The sequence below is a fragment of the Nannospalax galili genome, unplaced genomic scaffold (genome assembly GCF_000622305.1).
Source record: "Nannospalax galili isolate Female #2095 unplaced genomic scaffold, S.galili_v1.0 scaffold229, whole genome shotgun sequence".
NCBI classification, from domain to species: Eukaryota; Metazoa; Chordata; class Mammalia; order Rodentia; family Spalacidae; genus Nannospalax; species Nannospalax galili.
The window spans coordinates 356,904-378,200 of NW_008360328.1; the positions used below are offsets into that span (position 1 = coordinate 356,904).

General features: G+C 48.9%; 4 protein-coding genes across 8 annotated transcripts; 2 read left to right on the top strand and 2 right to left on the bottom strand.

The window, feature by feature from the left end:
• Positions 1-808: 808 nt before the first annotated feature.
• On the top strand, positions 809-7,118 carry Ccdc84 (coiled-coil domain containing 84). Of its 2 annotated transcripts, none has more exons than XM_029560144.1 (11): positions 809-1,003; positions 1,101-1,264; positions 1,873-1,971; positions 3,869-3,935; positions 4,008-4,070; positions 4,373-4,437; positions 4,547-4,688; positions 5,151-5,181; positions 6,544-6,633; positions 6,784-6,916; positions 6,989-7,118. In XM_029560144.1, the coding sequence occupies exons 1-11, from the start codon at positions 833-835 to the stop codon at positions 7,038-7,040; spliced, it is 1,077 nt and encodes a 358-aa protein (XP_029416004.1). In that variant the 5' UTR covers positions 809-832; the 3' UTR covers positions 7,041-7,118. The 2 variants fall into 2 exon arrangements, with proteins under 2 accessions (XP_029416004.1, XP_008824173.1); XM_008825951.3 differs by having other exon boundaries at positions 810-1,003; positions 4,583-4,688.
• Rps25 (ribosomal protein S25) lies at positions 7,110-10,793 on the bottom strand. The gene is made up of 5 exons (XM_008825950.2): positions 10,663-10,793; positions 10,373-10,468; positions 9,785-9,968; positions 7,253-7,351; positions 7,110-7,156 (listed from the first exon to the last, which is right to left on the bottom strand). The coding sequence occupies exons 1-4, from the start codon at positions 10,663-10,665 to the stop codon at positions 7,257-7,259; spliced, it is 378 nt and encodes a 125-aa protein (XP_008824172.1). The 5' UTR covers positions 10,666-10,793; the 3' UTR covers positions 7,110-7,156; positions 7,253-7,256.
• An 88-nt stretch (positions 10,794-10,881) lies between these two features.
• On the top strand, positions 10,882-14,331 carry Trappc4 (trafficking protein particle complex 4). The gene is made up of 5 exons (XM_008825959.3): positions 10,882-11,195; positions 11,503-11,677; positions 12,994-13,097; positions 13,709-13,835; positions 14,007-14,331. The coding sequence occupies exons 1-5, from the start codon at positions 11,021-11,023 to the stop codon at positions 14,083-14,085; spliced, it is 660 nt and encodes a 219-aa protein (XP_008824181.1). The 5' UTR covers positions 10,882-11,020; the 3' UTR covers positions 14,086-14,331.
• An 832-nt stretch (positions 14,332-15,163) lies between these two features.
• Positions 15,164-21,297, bottom strand: Slc37a4 (solute carrier family 37 member 4). 4 transcript variants are annotated; one of them, XM_017796338.2, is made up of 11 exons: positions 20,694-20,822; positions 20,102-20,167; positions 19,523-19,866; positions 18,557-18,789; positions 17,995-18,238; positions 17,373-17,531; positions 17,129-17,214; positions 16,516-16,629; positions 16,290-16,358; positions 15,850-15,988; positions 15,164-15,725 (listed from the first exon to the last, which is right to left on the bottom strand). In XM_017796338.2, exons 3-11 carry the CDS (start codon positions 19,668-19,670, stop codon positions 15,559-15,561), a joined length of 1,359 nt encoding a protein of 452 aa, XP_017651827.1. In that variant the 5' UTR covers positions 19,671-19,866; positions 20,102-20,167; positions 20,694-20,822; the 3' UTR covers positions 15,164-15,558. The 4 variants fall into 4 exon arrangements, with proteins under 4 accessions (XP_017651827.1, XP_029416002.1, XP_008824178.1 ...); XM_029560142.1 differs by lacking the exon at positions 16,290-16,358; XM_008825956.3 differs by lacking the exons at positions 20,102-20,167; positions 20,694-20,822 and adding an exon at positions 21,232-21,297 and having other exon boundaries at positions 15,305-15,725.

Here is a 21,297-nt window from a genome sequence, read left to right on the forward strand (position 1 = left end):
TGCACCCATCTTGGGCAATGCCTAGGTCCTCTGCAAGAGCAGTCAGTGTTCTTAACCGTTGAGCACTTTTTTTTTTTTTTTTAATGTCTTTTTGAAGCGGGGTCTCCCTTTAGCCCCAGCTGTCCTAGAACTCACTATGTAGACCAGGCTGGCCTTGAACTCTGAGATCCGCCTGCCTCTGCCTCCCAAGTGCTGGGACTACAGGCGTGCGCCACCACGTCTGGCTGAGCACTTTTAAAGATTAAAGCTGTCTGCTAACACCCAGTAGGGCTCAGGAAAGCCCCTGTGGGGTGAGCGCATTTAGTTATTGGATCTTGGTCACTTACAGCAGGTATTCCCCTGCAGGCTGAGGATGTTGATTCCACTATTTAACACTACTGCAGCCTTCCTCCGAGGTCCTTACTTCTTCCAACAGGAATCTTCCCCGTCAGTAAAATGCTAATACTCCTCCACACAGCGTTAATGTGAGGATGCAGTGAGGTCATTAACGCAAAGCTGCGGACTATGCGGGCCATGTAAAAAAAACCAGTTCTACTTTGTTACGTAGTCTACTTGGGTCCTTGACAATTCCTAGAGATGTTTGTGTGTGGATGAGGTGCTAACCGGCCCCCTCTCCCCTGCACCGCACAGCAGTGCAAAGTACTTCCACACTTGGCTCCACACCTGGGAATGCTGATGACTTCGCCGGGTTTTCTGAGCGCGCGTGGGAGGGACAAGGCGGCGAATCGTCTGCGCATCAGCAGAAGGCACCGGCTGCAGTAACACTTGCCGGCCGCTAGGGACCAAGGGAGCTCCCGGGTTCGCCCCGCCCCGAGGGGTCAGAGGTCGGCGGATGGCGAAGAAGAACCCGCTGCTAGAGGCGGAGACCGAGGCTCCTAGGACTATGGCGCCGCCGCAGCGCTGTACGCTGTGCCGCCAAACTTTCTTCTGTGGTCGCGGACACGTGTACAGCCGCAAGCACCAGCGGCAACTGAAGGGGGCTCTGGAGCGGCTCTTGCCGCAGGTACGGACGCAAGGGCGGGGGTGCCGGGGTGCAGGCGGCGCGGCAAGGGCCCGGGAGCTGAGGCTGCAGGGTCCCCGCGGGGTCCTGTGTTCCGCAGGTGGAGGCCGCCCGCAAGGCCATCCGCGCCGCCCAGGTGGAACGCTACGTGCCCGAGCACGATCGACGCTGCTGGTGCCTGTGCTGTGGCTTCGAGGTGCGCAAACACCTGAGCCACGGAAACCTGACGGTGCTGCACGGGGGTCTGCTGGAGCACCTGGCCAGGTGAGAGCTGGACACGCGCACACACACACGTATACGTGTGGGGTGGAAGGTTGGAGTGGAGGAGAGGAAGGTAGCTTCTGTGACTCGTCGGGTAGATGGATTCATCATCACCTTACCAACTTTGGAGGGTAGAAGGGTCTGAGTACTGCCATGGTTCCAGTTGTGTGCGTGGTCTTGCTGGAAAAGCCAGTTTGCTTTCTGCCTACCACTTCACACTTTGGAAGAAGGGAGTCTGGAGATCTTGATTGAGTATTCCTCTTTGCCTTGCCCAGAGCAAGGTAGCAACCCAGAGGCCAGTATGCATTACTTACCGATGAAACGCTCAGAAAGCCAGTACTATTTTACTGTCTTAATGTCTGACTAAAATTAATTGTCTTGGGGCTGGAGAGATGGCTCAGCTGTTAAGAACACTGACTGTTCTTGCAGAAGACTCGGGTTCAAATCCCAGCACCCACATGGCAGCTAACAGCTGTCCATAACTCCAGTTACTCTGTAACTGCGGGTATTTCACGACATGGGTGCACTTACCTACATGCAGGCAATACACACATACACATAAAATAAAATAAATAAAAATTTAAAAAATTAATCATCTTCTCCATTGCCAGCCCAGAGCATAAGAAAGCCACCAATAAATTTTGGTGGGAGAACAAGGCTGAGGCCCAGATGAAAGAGAAATTTCTGATCTCCCCCCAGGATTATGCACGGTAAGTCATTTGTTACGAAAAGATGAATAGCAAAGTGAATCCTCCAGATCCTTGTCAGGCAGGAACATTCCAAGTGGGGTATAATCCCAGGAGTAGGGAGGCTGAGGTAGGATCTCAAGGCCAGCCTGGGCTGTACAGTGAGTTCCAAGGCAGCCTGGACTACAAGTGAGACCTTATCTCAAGACAAATTTGGGAAGTTCAAAGTTAAGTGATGGACACTTACAGTAACAGCACCCAGAGGCTTAATCAGTATGTAGACCAGGCTGGCCTTGAACTCACAGGGATCTGCCTGCCTCTGCCTCCTGAGTGCTGGGATTAAAGGCATATATCACCACACCCTGATGATGAACTCTTTTAAACTTATCTGAAATGATTCCCATGATCCTTATGACTTGGCCTGTCTTCTAAGTAAAATAAGACTATAAACCTGAGTACAGTGGTGCATACCTAATAATCCCAGCACTGAGGAGACTGAGGCAGGAAGATTGGCTCGCTTTGAGACTGGGTCTCACATATAGCCTAGGATGTTCTCAAACTCAAGATCCTCTTGCCTCAGCCTCCTCAATAGTGGTTTAATTTTTATGTGTATAGTGTTATGCCTACATGTATGTAAGTGCACCTCTGTTGTGCAATACAGTACCCTTGGAGGACAGAAGAGAGTGTCAGTTCCCCCTAGAATTTGAACATCAGAGAGTAATGGACTTAAGTATGGTAATGGTATTATGAATGTATAGAATGTTCCTGCTCTCAGATCATGTGAAAATATTTAATGTTAGCTGGGAGTGGTGGTTCACACCTTTAATTACAACACTCAGGAGGCAGAGGCAGGCAGATCATTGTGAAGTTCCAGGCCACCATGGTCTAAATAGCAAATTACATGCTATCTGGGACTACAGGGAGACCCTGTCTCAAAAATACAAAAAAAAAGGTAGGGGGAATACTTAGGGTGTTACGGTTCATGATGCTGGGCTGGAGAGATGGCTCTACTGTGATGAGTGCTTGCTGCTCTTGCAGGGGACCCAAATTCAGTTTCCAGCACCCATGTCATGTGGCTTACAACTACCTGTAACTCTAGCTCCAAAGGATCCAACACTCTCTTCTAGCTTCCATGGACGTAAGCACACATACAGATAAATGGTTAAAAGCACCTGCTGCTCTTGCAAAGGACCTGGGTTCACTTCCCAGCACCTGCATGGTTTGCTTACAACCGTCTGTTAACTCCAGCTCCAGAAGATCCAGTGCCCTCTTCTGGCACCAGGAACATACGCAGTTCATAGACATGCATGTAGGCAAACACTCGTACATATAAAATAAAAAATAGTCAAAAAAAAAAAAAAAAAAAAAACAAAACACAAAAAAAGTCATCTGGCAGCCTTTACCAGTACTCAAGAGGCAGCAGTAGACAGATCTCTGAGAGATGGAGATCAGCCTGCCTGGTCTACATAGCAAGTTCCAGGCCAGCTATCTCAAATAACAACAAAAAGTTAATGATGTCTAAACCCATTTTTGTCTTGGCAAAGGGTGGGCATGTATAAAGGGTAAGTAGTGGAGCCAGCATGGTAAGTGTTAACTGTACATCTGGATGGGAAGACACAGGGATATTTATTTTACCAGTTTTGTTTTTATGAGTTTGAAAATTTTCAAAATTCAGCTGGGCATGGTGACTGACTCCTGTAAGCTCGGCATTCAGGAGGCTGAGGCAGGGCTACTGTAATTTCAAGACTACTCAGGGATGCATACTGAGTTCTGTGCCAGTCTGGGCCATAAAATGAGACCATATGGCAAAAAAAAATTTTCTCAGAATTAAGTTATCTGTTGAAGTACTGGTGGAGCTGCAGTTCTAGGCTGATTTGTCTCTCTTATTTTCAATGTTTTTATAATTCTTTTTTCTTTTTAGGTTTAAGAAATCCATGGTGAAGAGTTTGGATTCCTATGAAGAAAAAGAGGATGAGGTGATTAAAGAGGTAAGAAGGAAAGGGCTCCAAAGCACCCCTCCCCAAGATCCTGAACCTACCTAAGCATCCTCTCTCCCACAGATGGCAGCTCAGATTCGGGAAGTAGAACACAATCGGCAGGAAGTGGTCCAATCTGTCTTAGAGGTTTGTTTCCCTCGGAGGATCCAGAGCAGTATCCAAATCCACTGATCCTTGGCTTCCCGAAGTCCAGCATCTATCTCAACATTGTCAGCTCTTTCAGAGAACTAATGGATCACACATTCATTTGCTTGAATTTCTGTACCTGTCCACCAGGGGGCAGGCCTAGGCAGCAGAGATTGGGCAGGGCTGGGGGTTTGCAACATGGGCAGTATCCTCCATTTGATATCGGGTTTGAATTGGGGGGCACGGCCTAGACAGACTCTTAAGCACCTTCGACACATCTGTTTTTCCTGAATCAAACTCAGCCTCAGGCAGAGCCAGAACCAGAAGAGGGCTCTTCAGCACCTGCAAGCTGGAAAGGGATGAACAGGTAAGGTTATCAAGGAACCTCTTGCTGAGTTGGATGCCTCAGAGCTGCCTGTAACCTTTTGACTGGGAAATGGGAACAGATCTAATCTTTGCCATCCTCGTGGCTCAAGGACCTCATCTGCCAGCCTGGCTCCTATGTCTTTCAGCCAAGTAGCCTCCAGCTCAGAGCATCTTTCACACTTAGACCTGCAACCTACTCCAGAGTTTGACTGGATGGAAACAGGACAACCTCTAACATTCATTGGCCATCAGGTACAAAAGACCTCCTCAGGTCCCAGACCAGCCCTGTTTTGGCATTCTCCCTGTATTAGCTATTCCTATTGTCTCTGCAGGTTTTTTCCCCCTACTACAGTGTTCCTAGACTTTCCCTCATCTTTCAGGGTGATCTTATCCACACCTGCTACCTCTCAGGAGTATCAGCCTCTTTACCTATCCTTGTTAGTACAGGGCACTCATACTTCAGTACCCCACAGGCAACTGAACCCCCTCCCACAACCCGAGTACATTAGATCATTACCCCTCCTTTTCATCTCCCACGTGCCACCAGTAAGTCTACCAGTTTTATCTCCTGTTGCCTGTGTTCTTCATTGTTGGAAGTACAGAATTGGCAGAGTTGTGTTCACCTCCCTTAAACTCAGTTTGCTGTTTAGCTATGAGTATATTATCTCATGGTTTTCTTATCTTGGGTCTTTTTTTTTCTTATTTCCAACACAGGATATACCTGGAGTTGGTAACATCCACTCAGGTAAGTTTCTGAGCAATGTTTCCAAAACTCAGACCATTTTGGTTGACTTGAGTTTCTCTGTAGCTGGCCTGGATCTGAGATCTGCCTGCCTCTGCCTCGAGTGCTAGGATCAAAGATATGTACTGTAGATCAGGCTGGCCTCAGAGATCCACCAGCTTTGATTAAAGGCCTGCCCTACCACACTCAACAGATAAGGTTTCCTGTAATCCAGGTAGCCTTAAACTCTCTATCTCCCAATTGCTGGGATTATAAGTGAACTCCATATCTTATTTTTTTTAGAATAAAGTTAATTAAAATAAAGCACACATTTTATCTATTGAGGATCTGCATCCAGAAGAGATCAAAACTGAGGAGGGATGAAGAGATGGCTCAATGGTCAAAAACACTTGCTACTCTTGCAGGGGACCTGGGTTCACTTCTCAGCACCTACATGATTTGCTTACAACCATCCATTAAACACAGCTTCAGAGGATCCAGCGTCCTCTTCTAGCACCATGAACACATGCAGTTTGTAGACTCATATGTAAAATCTTAAAAAAAATAAAAAATGAAGCTGGGTATGGTGGCAGCCTGTTCTACATAGTGAGTTCCAGACCAGCTGAAGTCAAGACATGGGGAAATGGCTCAGTGGATAAGAGCATTTGCTGTACAAGAATGAGGACCTAAATTCCAATCCTCAGCTCCCATGTAAAATGCAAGGCCTGACTACTGGAGCATTGTGGAACGGGCCTTAAGAGCTCCCTGGATGGCCCCTAGCTGAACAGCAAGCTTCTGGTTCAGTGAGACCTGTCTCAAGGCAATTAACAGCAGAAGACAGCTTGTAGCCTCTGCATGCACAAATAAGTGCATACACATATACCATGTGTATGGGTGTGGGGAGGAAAATAAGGAAACCCAATCGTCTGGGCTGGAGAGATGGCTCAGCAACTAAGAGCACTGACTGCTCTTACAGAGGACCCAGGTTTGATTCCCAGCATGGTGGCTACAAACCATCCTTAACTCCAGTTCCAGGGGAATCCCAAGCCCTCTGCTGACCTCTGTGGCATCACGTGACATGGGTGCACTAATACATGCAGGCAATACACTCATACACATAAAAGTAAAAATAAAATATTTAAAAGTGTAATTGACTCAAGAGTTCCATCAATGCCTGTGCAGTAAGTAGCACACCAGCCCCTCCCCACCCCCACCCCCCAATTTAAAAAAAGGACATCATAGGTTGTATTGTGTAAGAGCCTTCTGTTTCCCAAGCTCCAGAATTCCTGGGTTCTTTAGTTTTGATGTTTCTAGTGCTCAGGTGGGGAAGTTAGCAGAGAAGCCCATGCCCCCACAACACTGCTTTAATTTCTGATCTTTTTCTAGGTGCCACACCTCCCTGGATGATTCAAGATGAGGAAGAGAGCTCTGGAAACCTACCAATAGGACCTTCCTATGAAGAATTCCTTAAAGAAAGTAAGTAAATTATCTCAAGGGCAGAGAAGTTACAGATCTTCACATGCAAAGCAATTCTCCAAGCTGGGTGCAATGGCCTGTCCTGTGTCTATCATCTGAGCTAGAACTGCTTAAAATTCAGGGCCACTCAAGAATACCTATTTTTTACAGAGGAAAAACAAAAACTGAAAAAGCTTCCCCCAGAGAGAGTTGGTGCCAACTTTGACCACAACTCCAGCACCAGTGCAGGCTGGTTGCCCTCTTTTGGCAGAGTCTGGAATAATGGACGCCGCTGGCAGTCCAGGTATAATCAGCACCAAGACCACCTTCTGTAGAGAATTTCATACATCCTGCTAACTCTTCCATTTCCTTTTAGGCATCAATTCAAAACTGAAGCGGCATCAAGGAACAAAAAAGGAAAAAGCTGAAGGTTCCCAGCCTGATGCTCTTCTGATACAAGGTTCAGAAAGACACCCAAGAAAAAAAGTATCCATTCATTTGATTTAATAAAGTTTTATTTTTCCAAATGTACAGTTGATTGAACCTGCCCAAAAAAAACAAAACAAAATAAATGTCAGAATCAGGGCACCATCAAGGCAATGGACAACACTTTCCACAGTACAAGTCCTTGGGTTCTTACCTATTTAGGCATCTTCACCAGCAGCTGGGGCATCGCCACCCTTTGTGTTTCTGGTGTAAATTACTTGGGCTCTGTGTTTTGAAACCAGTTTGATAAGTCCTGAAGAGAGAAAGATTTTCATAGAGCCAATGCTCTAAGTTTCCACCTTTTCCCAAAACAGAATTGCTTAAGAGACAATAACCTGCTCCCTCCTGCTGTGGCTAAGAGACTTCAGCTGTGGTGTTAATTTTTGAGAAAGGGTCTCACTTTGTAGCCTAGCCCATGCTGTTCTACCTTAACCTCTTATGTGCTGAGATTACAGGTATTAACCACCACACCATTTAGCTCTTGGTAAAATTTATATTACAGGCCTGTAGCAGGAGGCCCACAACACAGGCCCATTAGCTGATCTTAAGATTTACTATAAATTTAGTAAGTGCAGTCATTAGCATGCCACCGTGTTGTGGTCTAAGAGAACTTTTAGTGTTTCAGCTTCTACTCAGCCATGATCTCATTTCTGCCCCTGCACAGCAATACTCCAGGAGGGCTGGTCTTGAGCCCAATTCTAATCTCCAACTACCAACAAAGGAATGCTGGGATTAGCACCACATTCTTTTTTCTTAATTTTATGTGTATGAGTGTATTGCCTGCACATATGTGAGTGCACCCGTGTCATGCAATGCCAGGGAGGTCAGAAGAGAGCTTTGGATACCCCAGGAACTGGAGTTAAGGACAGTTTGTAGCCACCATGCTGGGAACCAAACCCGGGTCCTCTGCAAGAGCAGTCAGTGCTCTTAAATGCTGGGCCATCTCTCCAGTCCCACATTGGGCTTTTTTAAATGGGAGTTTCATGGAGACCAGACTTGAATGGCAAGCACCTTTTTTTAAATATTATTTTATGTGTGTGTATTGCCTGCATGTAGGTAAGTGCGCCTGTGTCATGCAATGCCTGAGGAGGACAGAAGAGACTGTCGGAACTGGAGTTACAGACAGGAACAGTTGTTAGCTGCCATGTGGGTGCTGGGATTCAAACCCAGGTCTTCTGCAAGAAAAACCAGTGTTCTTAACTGCTGAGCCATCTCTCCAGCCCCAGGCAAGCATTTTTTAACCTGAGGCATCTTCCTGGCCCACATTTAAAGATTTTTTTTATGTGTATGGGCATTTGCTTTTATGTATGCATGCACACCACACATATGCCCTGTTGCCTGCAGAGGCCCAAGAATGGGCAATTTAATTCTCACTAACAAAACTCAATTATGACACAGATCCCCTCCATCACTTGATCCAATGTCTTTGTGAGCCACCTGATGTGGGTAAAGCTAATGGAATGAAATCCTCTACAAGAGCAGTATGGGCACTTATCCACTGAGCCATCTCTCCAACCCCACCATATTTTTTTCTTTGGTCTTTTTTGTTTTGTTTTTGAGACAGGGTCTCTCTGTAGCCACAGCTGTCCTAGAACTCACTATGTACACCAGGCTAGCATCGAACTCACAAAGATCCACCTGCCTCTGCCTCCCAAGTGCTGGGATTAAAGGCATGTGCCACCATGCCCGGCTTTTCTTTGGTCTTTTTGAGACAGCGTCTTCCTGTAGCCACAGCTGGCCTGGAACTCAGAGAGGTGCCCACCTCCCAAGTACTGAGATTAAAGATGAGCACGCCCATTTAGTATCTTTATTCTGTGTGTATGTGTGTATTGCTTGCATGTACTTAAGTGCAGTGTTGTACAATGCCTGTGGAGGCCAGAAGAGTGTCAAATCCCCTGTAACTGGAACTACAGGCAGCTCTTAAGCACCACATGGGTGCTAGGAATTGAACCCAGGTACTCTGCAAGAGCAATGGCTGCTCTTAACCACTGAGACCTCTCTCTAGCCCCTAAAGACTATTTTAGGGCTGGAGAGATAGCTCAGCAGTGAAGAGCACAAACACTGGTTCAACAATGGGCAGCTCAAGAGATCTTGATACCTCTTCTGGCTTCTGTGGGTAAGCAGACCCACCCACACACAGGGTACTCAATGCCTTCTTCTGTCCTCTATGGATGGGAGCACTTAAATACATGCAGGCAAAACACTCATACACATAAAAATTTTAAAAATTAAAAAGCACCAGGCATGATGCCGTTATCTTGTAATCCTAGCACTGTGAAGTGTAAGGTGCATCCAGAATTCAAGATCAACCTCAGCAACTAACATTTGTTTTTTGAAGAAAGGGGTTTCCCTGTAGCCCCAGGTTATAACTCACTGCGCTTGATCTCATAGAGATGGACCTGCCTCTGCTGGGATTAAAGGAATGTGACACCAGGCCTGACCCAATAACCATATTTTAAAAAAGCAACAGTGACTTCCTCTAGTTCTGTCATTTATTCACTTAAAGGGTCCTTGTGCATTACTGAGTCGTCAAAGGGATCTATGGCACTAAAGTGACAATTCTTGTTTTCACATTTGAGAAAACATTAACAGCCAATTGGATCAGTCCATGCTCTCCCCCTTAAAAATTTCCTTAGTAATACAACCAAGGCAATTTAACCGTAAAAGCATCCAGCACATCCCTCACCTTTACTAAGGAGCTCCTGAAGGGCTGCCCTGGCCAGGGAACCTCGAATCTTCAGTCTCTCAGAGACCACGGCTGGGGTAATAAGTTTATAGTTGGGAACTTCCTTACAGAGTTTGTCGTATGTAGCCTTGTCAAACAGGACCAGGTTGTTGAGCTTGTCCCGAACTTTGCCTTTGGACCACTTCTGCTCACAAAGACAAAAAGGAGCACTAGTCAGGAATACTGGCTGGCAGAAGCGTCTTTTCCCTCCCAATCAACGCACGACCGAGAAACCCCTTCTGTTGTTATCGTGGTTTAAGTTATAAACTGCAGAGGAAAAGACATCGGAGGAAATCCTACAGAACTGTGAGGATATGCTATGAGAACTGGATTAAAAGCATTACACGGTTCTTTCCAAAGCTCTAAGGGAATGTATACCCCGTATCCTTCGAATGAAAACAAAAAACGACAAATGAGCAGCGCTCGACGCAGGAAGTTAACAGTCTGATTCTGGAATTCACGATGTGAAAAATCACCGCACAGGCTTAGACATCATGAGGGCTACGCCGAGGGCGTCCCAGAATCCTCTTACAGAAGAGTACCCCTTACCTTCTTTTTGGCCTTGCCCCCAGACTTGTTTACTGGGTCCTTGTCTTTCTTAGCCGATTTCCCGGCGTCCTTCTTCTTCTTGTCGTCCTTGGGCGGCTGCAGGAGAGCAGGGGTGCAAGTAGGTCAGAGTGGCGCCATGCTCCCCTCTGCCGGAGCACATGGGAAGGCAACGCCCGCGCCTGAGCAGAGAACCGGCGCCGCCGCGCACGAAGCGCTCTCCCCGGAGCTCCCCACCGCCCCGAACCCCGCCGTGACCCTGGAACCCCGCCGTCCACACCAGAGAGCCTCACCATGGCGAAGCTCCGAGAGCAGTGGTAACCACTACAGCCTCGCTAAGATGTCGGATAAAAAGGAAGTGCTGCTCCCCGAGAGAACCAGAACCCGCCGCCTCAGGCGAGTACTTCCGGGGCAAGAGGCGGAGCCACGCCGACACTGATTGCCGTCGGGGCGGGGCGGGGCTTCAAATGACCACGCCCCCGACCGGTAGTTTAATGGATCTGCATCTCGGAGGCTTGGGCCTGTGCGCATGCGTCCCAGGCGGCGGGCGGGGTCTGGGAGGAGCGTGCGGGTTGGGGACCTGTGACGTCATTCGGGGCGGGAAGAACTGCGGAAGAGGCAGGATTGCAGCGTCAGAGCGGCTTCGCAGCAATGGCGATTTTCAGTGTTTATGTGGTGAATAAGGCGGGCGGCTTGATTTACCAGCTGGACAGCTATGCGCCCCGGGCTGAAGCCGAGAAAACGTTTAGTTACCCACTGGACCTGCTGCTGAAATTGCACGACGAGCGAGTGCTGGTAGCCTTCGGCCAGCGCGACGGCATCCGGGGTAGGTTGGGCTGGCCTCGGGGCGGGGCCGCGGAAGTGGGCTGGGGCTGTGAAGGTGCGCGGTGGGGGAGATGGAGACTGGGATGTGCGTGAAATGGGGTAGTCAGGTGAGAATGAAAAGGAGGATGGGAGTGAAGTGGGGGGAATGAAGGGGTGGGAGTGCAGTGAAGTGGGGGATGGGAGTGAAGTGGGGGAATGAAAGGGGTGGGAGTGGAGGATTGGAATGGAGTGGGGGGAATGCAGAAGGGAGTGGGAGTGAAAGGGGCAGGTCACAGGCTGGAGTTTCTCTCACTGTAGTCTCTCTGTAGTGGGCCATGCGGTGCTGGCCATCAATGGCACGGATGTGAATGGCAAGTACACAGCCGACGGGAAGGAAGTGCTGGAGTATCTGGGTAACCCTGCTAATTACCCGGTGTCCATTCGTTTCGGCCGGCCCCGCCTCACCTCCAATGAGAAGCTCATGCTGGCCTCCATGTTCCACTCGTAAGTAGCCCACTCCTCTTTTTCTTTCTTTTTTTGGCAATACTGGGCATCAAGACAGGTCCTGTGTATTTTGACAATCTTTCTGTAACTGAACAATATCCACAGCTCCTTCCTCAACCCATCCTAGTTTACCTGTCCGTGTACTAACAGTCTTTTTATATCTCTTAAGTGCTTAGTTGTATTGTTATGAGAAAAGGACCTATCGAGTAGATTGGGTAGTATTGATCTTGCCTAATTGGACTTCTCTGAGCTCTAGTTTCTTCATCTTTAAGGCACTTGAATTAAATGTCCTTTCAGCCTTTTCCAGCTCCTGTGTATGAGATGTGTTGGCATAGGTCTAGCCATGAGCTAAGCAAGCATGCACACATTACTCAGAATGTTATTTTTACCCAGTGTTTAACAGTAAAATGTATTCCAAAGTTGGGGCTGGGGCAGGGCATGGTGGGGCACACTTTTAATCATAGCACTTGGACCCCAGAGGCAGGCAAATCAAGGCCAACCTGGTCTACGTAGTGAGTTCCAGGCCAACTGGGACTATAGAGACTTTTGTCTCAAAAAAAAAAAAAAAAAAGTTTGAGGGGCTAGAGAGGTAGCTCAATGGTTAAGAACACTGACTGTTCTCACAGAAGACTGGGGTTCAAGTCCCAGCACCCACATGGCGGCTAACAACTGTCCATAATTCCAGTTCCAGGGGAATATGACTCCCCCTTCTGACCTCCATGGGCATTGCACAACACACAGATGCACTCACACACAAGTAGGCAATACACATAAAATAAAAATAATAAATTTAGCCAGGTGTGGTGGCACATGCCTTTAATCCCAGCACTTGGGTGGCAGAGGCACGAGGATCTCTGAGTTTAAGGCCAGCCTAGTCTACATAGTGAGTTCCAGGACAGCTGGGGCTACAGGGAGACCCTGTCTCAAAAAAAATTTAAAAATTAAACTTAGAGCAGGGTATGGTGGTACACGCCTTTAATCCCAGCAATCGGGAGGCAGAGGCAGGTGGATCAGCCTGGTCTCCATAGCAAACCCAGGCCAGCTGTGGCTACAGGGAAACCCCATCTCAAAAAGACCAAAAAGAAAAAAAAATTTAGAATATTTTAAATGTATGCCAAAGTCAAAGGAATTTAAAACACATTTTGACACTGCTGCTAGGCAGTTCATACTTCTTCCTGCTCACACTACTTCTTCCTGACTATCCCAGACTATAAAGCAAACTCTTCAGAAGGTAGGGCACTTCACTAGAAAGTTGGAAAAGCACATTTCTCTGACAGCATTAGGTACATTCCTAGCTTTGCCTTCTTTGCATACAGGCTCTTTGCCATTGGTTCCCAGCTGTCTCCAGAACAGGGAAGTTCAGGCATTGAGATGCTGGAAACGGACACATTCAAACTACACTGCTTCCAGACACTGACAGGTATGTGTCTCTAGAGAAGTGAAGGGGATAGCCGGGGCAGGTAAGACCAAGGGATTGACTAGAAGACAGCTTTGGAAACAAGGATAGAGGTGGTGTCGGGTTTTCCTGGGACAGTTGTACAAACACATCTATTTGTTTTGTGACTCCAAAATCAGTATTTAATCAGAGGCTGATTTTGTTAATGTCACCCAGCATTCTCAGAACTGATTATCTTGGGTTTGGATAAAATCTACCTTAATGTTAAGTTTCACACATTTTGGAAGGTGTGTTATTCCGAAATGAAATACGAAAGCCAAATAGAAATGGCCTTTGGATCCTTAGTATCATTGCTTCACTCCCTTGATGCAGATAACTGAAACAGCTTGGCACTGTTTCTTCTGAGGGACTCCAAGACTGAACATAATCAACAGACAGAGCTAGACTTCAAGTCTGGTCACTAAGTCATCTGTTAAAGTCACTACATTTCTCTAGTCCCCAGTACTCTGCTTAACAGTGAGGATAAAATTAAATTGGCTTAGGAAAGAACTCCACAACATTGAAAGTACTGCAGAAATAGAATGACATTTGCTGCATTCTCTGTCCTTGGGTAACCATTCCTGGCTTCTCTCCAGGGATCAAGTTTGTGGTCCTGGCAGATCCTAGGCAGGCTGGAATAGATTCTCTCCTCCGAAAGATTTATGAGATTTACTCAGACTTTGCCCTCAAGAATCCATTCTACTCCTTGGAAATGCCTATCAGGTAGGTGGCCCCATTTAAGTGAAGACAACAATGACTAGTCCTTTTTATCTTGAGAACACAGGGTTTCCTTGGGGTTCATGTCTTTCCAGTGGCATTTGTACTGATTCTGTCTCTCCCCCAGAGACAAAAAGCCTCTCACATCTCACACTTTGTCTTCTGGGTCTGGCCTAGGTGTGAGCTGTTTGACCAAAACCTGAAGCTAGCTCTGGAAGTCGCAGAGAAAGCTGGGACTTTTGGACCAGGGTCATAGGCTGAACCTGAAATGGACTCCCTGAATCTTGAGAGGTTCTGCAGCAGGGTTCCACTGCTATTTCTGCTCCAGTGAGGATCCTGTTGCAGCAGCTGTGTACTTGAACCTGGTAAGAGGGACTCATCCCTGAGCCAGATGCCATAATGTCTTCCTTCTGTATATATCATAGTTTGACTTCCCCACTCTGTACAGATTTATTTATGGAGGAAGTTGGCCTATAATGTGTTAATAAACATTCTTCTAGTATGTGCTGTCCTAACTGATGGTTTAGGAGAGGAGAAAGGCATTGGAGGGGGGGGAGGCACTGGAAAGGTAATGGATTCTGGGAAGGTGGGGTACTATGTTTTGGTAAAAAAAAAAAACAAAATAAATAGTGAACATAACAATTTGACCCGTGAGCCTTGGATCTGGTCCCAGAATTACTGCTGATTTCTTGGGAGCCTGAGGAAGAGGAGATGGTGATAGTGATGGTGGAACACTTACCCAGCCCTTGGAGCAAGGCTTTAGTGCTTTAGATCACTTAATCTGCACTCTAACCCAGGAGGTAGATTCTATTACAGACAAATCTAGCAAAGTACAAAATCTCTGTGCTTCAAAGTCCTCAAGCCAGTTACTTGACAGCCTGAGTTTGGACCTTTGCTTTCTATCAGTAAACCACTGTCACACTGACCCCTCTTGTCAAGTTATTTAACATGCCTACAACCCAGAACTATACAGTGTTCAGCTGAATGCTGAGCTTGCACTTAGAGGTTCCATCTAATACTTAGCTGTCTCACCCCAGAGAAATGAAGTCTTTCCCTTTGGGGATAGAAAGAGCAGATACTGATAGATACTAATAATTTCCCAAGGAAAGGTGTCTAGAGCTTGCATTAGCCCCTTGAAAGGATAAGTCACTGACTGTTTAGTATCAAATCTAGTTTTATAATCTATAACAAGGCTTCTGCTTACCCCCCATATTCTCCCCTACTGTCGGGGTACTGATGAGAGTGGCCCCCTCTCTTTCCTTAGAGACTGAGGTATTGGCAATAGCTTTGCCCCCTGCCAAGAGGCCTTAGGATACAGCAGAAACCGAAGGTCATTAATATTCTGAAGTTGATGAGACAGGTTTACCTCAGGAGGAGATGGATAGGTTGGGGACTGGACAGGCCCAGGTCAGGAGAGGGCACAGGAGATACCCTGACTGCAGGAACTGGGTTGGTTTGTTTGTTGTTGTTTTTTGTTTTTTGCTTGAAGGTAGAAAGAGTAGCTGATGGGAGTCCAAAAACAAACACTATCACTTAAATAGAGCATAGGATGGGAGCTGGGACTTCATTAGCCACTAATGACTTGCAGCACCATTTGTGGCCAGGGGGAGGTGCAGACATGAAGCACAGGTTCCAGTTGAAGGTTTTGTGCTAGCCAGAGCAGCCCCTTCCCTTTCTGTACTGTACTAGGGAAGAGGCAGGTAGGGATGCTCCATAGTGGGGACTCTCTTCACTCAGACTTCTTGGGTATTCGGCCCATCTTGGTGCAGATGTTTCGAAGCAAGAAGAAGACAACTGTGCTGGCACCACAAATCATCTCTGCCACGAGGAAGGCTGTGCTCCAGCTATAGTGCTTGGCGATGGTGCTGAAGGGTAGCCCAGCCAGAAAGCCGCCCACTGCCAGAGAGGAGGGGAACAACCTGAGCCACACATGAGGATAAAGCAAGTGGGCTGGTCTTGCCTCTAGCAGCCTGCCAAGACACAGTGAGGGAAGGCAGCTTGTCCAAAAGGTACTACTTACCATTGGCCATGAGTCCCACAATGGCATGAGAGGTGCCACACAAGTTGGGAGGAGCACTCTCATTGGCTATGACTCCAAATAAGGCAATGGGACCATAAGAAGAAAATCCAAACACAGCTCCCAACACAAGGATCCAGATCTGAATGGACAATGGGGTGGCATTCAGAATTGGAAAGTCTACCTACCTGCCTGCCCACCACTGCCTAAGGAGAAGAGTACCTGGCCCTCAGGAACAAACTAGTCAAAAGAACCTCACCCCTCCCCAATAGAACTAACAATACGGATGCTGAACCAACACAAGGGCCTAGTGGGTACAGTCATCTCTCTGAGTTAGATGCTGGCTGTTTCAGAATTTGTGCAAGTTGAGATGGTTAGGGGTAAAGCAAAGGGATAGGACAAAAGTGAGACAAACCAGGAGGAAAATCATATCTTTAAGGCACCTCATGCTCCGTAAAGCCTGTGAACTCAGCAAAAGGGTAGAGAGCTGGAGTCCAGAAAGTCCAAACATCCTAGAGGCAGAGGAGAGAGAAGAAAACCATGCCCAGAGTGGAGAGGGACACAGAGTACAGAAGAAAGTAAGGTACAAACAAAACTGCAGAAAGAAGGTACTGAGGGCAGGGGTCTTGCTTTCTCTCCTTGTACTTTGCAGTCAGCCAGGCTATTTACCTTGGGCGAGCCACTGGTCACTGTTACCCGGAACAGGTACATGGACCCAGTCATACCAGCCATCATGAACAGCAACAGGCCATGGCGAGGGTTTCCATACATAGATGGCCCCACCTATGGGTACAGTCTGAGTCATGTCAGGGCCTCAGAGCAGGGCAAAACACCCCCACCCCTGGACTCTGACACAGCAAAGCCACTGCTCACAGGTCTTTGGCAATCCCATCACAGCTTTTGGCCCTAGACAGCTCTGGAGGCCCTGGGAGCTGCTCCGTGTTCTAAGGCCAAATTCCACAACATCCCTTCCTCCACCTTGGAGCAGGCATGGGACACGTGCTGGGGAGCTGTACCTGGTCCACTGCTACCACAGTTTTCCTGGGGTAGTGGGGAAGCCTCCTGACCAGGCTGAAAGAGATTCTGGCTGTCCTTGCCATCAGTTAAAACGCCTCATCAGCCTTATCTCTGCATCTCTAAGGCACCTGGAATCATTCCCACCTCACCCAGCCTCAACCTGCTATGCCAACCAACCCATGTGCCAGGACTCTCCACTGTCTGTCCCAGCCACGCAAGAAAGACTCAAAGGGCCTTTCTCCTTGCAATCTTGCTGCCCACTCACCTTTGCCATTGCCCGGTCTGACAGGTAGCCTGCTGCAATACTGCCTACAAGACCCCCAACCTCCACTGCACTCATGTAGGAACTACCTGCATGGGAAGTTGTGGGAAGCAGGAAGTGAAAGGAAGAATTAAAGGATGTTTCTCAATGGGATTGTCCCATGACTTAAACCCCCACCCCAAGGGTGCTCATCCCCTGCATTAGTTCCTGCTGCTTATACCCATACCTGTCCCAACACTGATCTTACCCATAAGGGCGGAGTGTCCTTTCTCCTGGATGAGGAAGAATTGGCCCCAGTCTGTACAACAGGTCTTTACTCCAAAGACCACAAGGTAGCCAGTGGAAAGTACCCATAGATAGGGAGACAGCAGCAGCTCTTGTAGGGTGCTCTCTTCCTTCAGTGAACCTGGAGGTGGGAAGAAGCCAAGTAGAACTCAGGCTGAGCTCCTGCTGCCCTGTCCCCACTAAACCCCCACCCCACCGTTCATTAACCAGCCCTACGGGTAGAGTCCATGGGCACAATTGGATTGGTGTGAAGGGTATCCCCTCAAGCCCTGCTGTTCCCTCCCTGCTACAATGCCTCAGGAAGTAAAAGAAACTGAGGACTGGGGTACCCAAACCACTTAAACCTTGGAGATCTCCAGAACAGAGGTCTGGGCTACCATAAGAAAGCCCAGGTTATAACATGTATCTCAATACCTGCTGGCTCTCTGGCTCTTGGAATAAAATTTTACTTCTTTCCCACCCAACCTCTCCTTCCTCTATGTCCATTGGCTAGCACAGGACAAGGCATAGGCTAGTCCTAACAAAATTCTGCCAAATGAAGGGTGAATGAAGGTGCCCCAGTGGTCAGCTTGATAGAGACTCACCCTTCTTCTCCTTGGCAGGGGTAGGGCCCAGGTTATGGAGTCCAACATCTGCAGGTTCATTGTGAATGAGCAGCAGACAGAGAAAGGAAACAACTACGCACAGTGTCCCAGACAGGGCCAGTGTGCTGCGCCAGCTGTAGCTCTGGGCAAGGACAGTTGCCAGGATAGGGCCCAGCCCTCCAGCCAGGTTCATGCTGGTTGACAGCACAGCCCACCAAGTACCAAATTGGGATGGCTCAAACCACTGTGAAGCAGAAAGGGGCAGAATAGGTGCCTGGCCTACAGCGCATATTGAGGGAGGGGCTCAAGTTAGGCCTACCCAGAGGTTTACATTACAGGGATGAGGGAGAAGGTGCTTCTACTTGGCAGGGTCAATTCCCTCTGCCACCTGATCCCACCACCACTCTCAGGCTCCTAAAATATCTTGACAAGGAGGAGCTGGCAGGAAACCCCTGGGAAACCTACTGTAGGCTAGGGATGGAGGGGGTGGGTAAGAAGGGGTGCTCCCAAATGTTCATTAAGTACCCCTGCCAATCCAGACATGCTTGTTGGATGCACTCACCTTCCGTAGAATCTTCCCACAAGGGGGCCAGCCCAGCCCCTGTGCCAGGCCATTAAGAAACCAGAGAGCGGCAAAGACTGGTACTGTGGAGCTCCAAGAAAAGACTACGTTGACTAGGCCGACCAGGAGCAGCCCAGAGGAGAAGAGCCAGCGAGCACTCAACTGGTCAGACAGCACCCCGCTCACAAACTTGCTGATGGCATAGGCTGCCGACTGACTGCTGGCGATGAGCCCTGCAGCAGAGGGGAGCAGGGAGCAGGACACCTGAGGGGTTAGGGGCAAGGCAGAGGCACAGGAGGGGTGGAGGAAGGCAAGGGGTCAGGTGTGTACAGGTGCCTGACAGGGTGAAGCAGGGTCCTTCCCAGAGGAACAGGAGGACCTATTCTGCAGATTTGACACTCTGCTGTCTGCCAAACCATGTACTAGGCCCAGGCTGACCTGTGACTTTTCAGTCTCTTGGAGAGTTCTAACTGCAGCTGTCTGAACAAGAAGGAACATGTTCCCCTCCCTGGTGTTGCATTTGCCTGAGTTCCCATCTCACTGTATACCAACCCAAGGCCTCTAGAAGTTCTGTTGCCCCACCATGTCCAAACATGGTGTGAAGGGTTCTAGGTTAGTCAAAGATCTTAATTCTCATAGAGGGTAGCATGCCAAGCCACATCAAATTATGACAGCAATTTTCAGTGCTCACACAGTCACCTTTATGCTCCAAATGCACCAGAACCTTGCTAAGAAACCCCCACACACACATACACACTCAGTACCTCCAGGTCATATGTGGGTCACAGGCATGTACACACCAGAAAAGCAGCCTCAGTTCTTCATCCACACCCATCCACATGGGTCTCAGCCTCTGTATCTGTTACATGCTGGCCCCATCCCTGCTGTGCAGCCCCTCCATGCATACTTCATGCCTGCACATACCACACTGCCTAATCTGTACCACCCTACCCTTCCAGGGCTCACCCAGATCATCCTTGTCCAGAGGGATCTCCTCCACCAAGGATGGCATGACAAAGGAAAAGGTCTTTCGGTTGAAGTAGTACAGGCTGTAGCCCCCAAACATGGCTGTAAAGATGACAGTGCGGTAATAGCCGTAGCCTTGGACTGCCATGGCAGAAGAGAGCAGGCCCCTCCGGGCAGGTCACAGTGCTTCTGACCACAGTCCCTTGACTGTTCCTGCTTGCAGCTCTCTCAGTGCCCAGATCTGCTGAGCTGTTTTTTCTGCTTCCTCCTCCACCCAGGCTCTCTTTATAGCTGCCTTCTGGACAATCATTAAGCTTGGGATGGCAGCTAGAGAACCCAGTGTCCTGAGGCAGACAAGAAAACAAGAGATTACTGAGAGCCAAACTATGAGAGGGTGGAGGAGGTTCAGAGGGAGGCATCCTGTGAGCCAGATCAGCACCCTGTGTCCCCAGGATTTCTGCCTTTCCTTCCTTTTCCATGTCCTCCTGGCAGTGAAACAAGCTGTGATTAAAGGTTCAGCCTAATTACTTTTGTCTACTTGAGCCCAGGGGAGACTGGGATAGAATGAGCACCACCAACCTCTCTCTCTAGCCGGGCTTCCTCAGTCACTGAACCCCATTCACTCAGGAGTTTGTTGAAGGGTTCCTGGTTATCACAAAAGGCACTAGATTGGTTGTTGCACTCGTCTCTCAATCAGCCTCACACCCTAATAACCCCAACTCCAAGCCTTCTAGAGCTGACCTCACCCAGTGCTTAGCACACTGTCGGTGTAACTTTCCTGATACAGTAGACCTCCAACATCGGGAAAACATTCCATGACCCCCCTCAAGATAGTAGTGAACACTGTATACACTTTCCTTATACACAAGTATAAAACTTAAATTTATACATTAGGCACAGTAAGGAATTAATAAAAATTATAACAATGCACCATAATAAAAGCTACTTAAAGCCTATTATTAGTTGTTGATTTCTGGAATTTAATATTTTCCCACAGTGGCTGGCCTGGCCTCGGTCACTGCAATGTTCGAAGATAAACCGTAGATGAGAGGGGGCTGCTGAAGCTTAGCTGACGCAATTCCCCCAGCTTTGCCCCCTAGTGCCTGGCAGAAAGCGCCGAGGGCTGAGGTCTGTATGGGGACCCTCGGAGCTGCCTCTAAGTTCCTATTACCCTGCGACGTCAGTCGGGCTTCCGTCCTGCGGGGCTGGGCAGGGGCCTGAGCGGCAGGTGGGCAGGACCGGGCATGGGCAGCTTCCCAGCACCCGGCAGCATGCCGCGGCTTTCCGTTCAGCTGCACCGCCACTGGAGCAAAAGGCGGGGCGCAAGCATGGCCGGCGACCGCACGTACCCCCGGGGGCCCCTAGCTACCGCGGGCCAAGGCTCGCCTGGAAGGACAGCCGGTCGACGCCGCTCGGCACCTGCCCAGCACCTGGTGTCCTCAAGCCACCCGGGACACCCAACTCCGAGCCTGAGAAGCACCAGCCTAGGGCAGAAGCCGAGAGCGGCGGAGATCGCGGGACTGGACACAGAAAAGCTGCGCCTGCGCGGTCCCCAGCCCCTGGAACAGTCCCCATGCCGGAAGGGCAATCACAGGTACAGCCCCGGGTGCTGTCGGAAGTCAGGGTTCGCCGTGAGACGATCCCGAAGCCCAGAGACTCGCCCTTCGCCCCGCCCTCGCTGACGCCCCTCCCTCTCCGGTGCCCCTAACCTGGACGAAGGCGGGAACTCAACTACGGTGGGGCGGAGCCGGCCGGAGGCTGGTGCGCACGCGCAC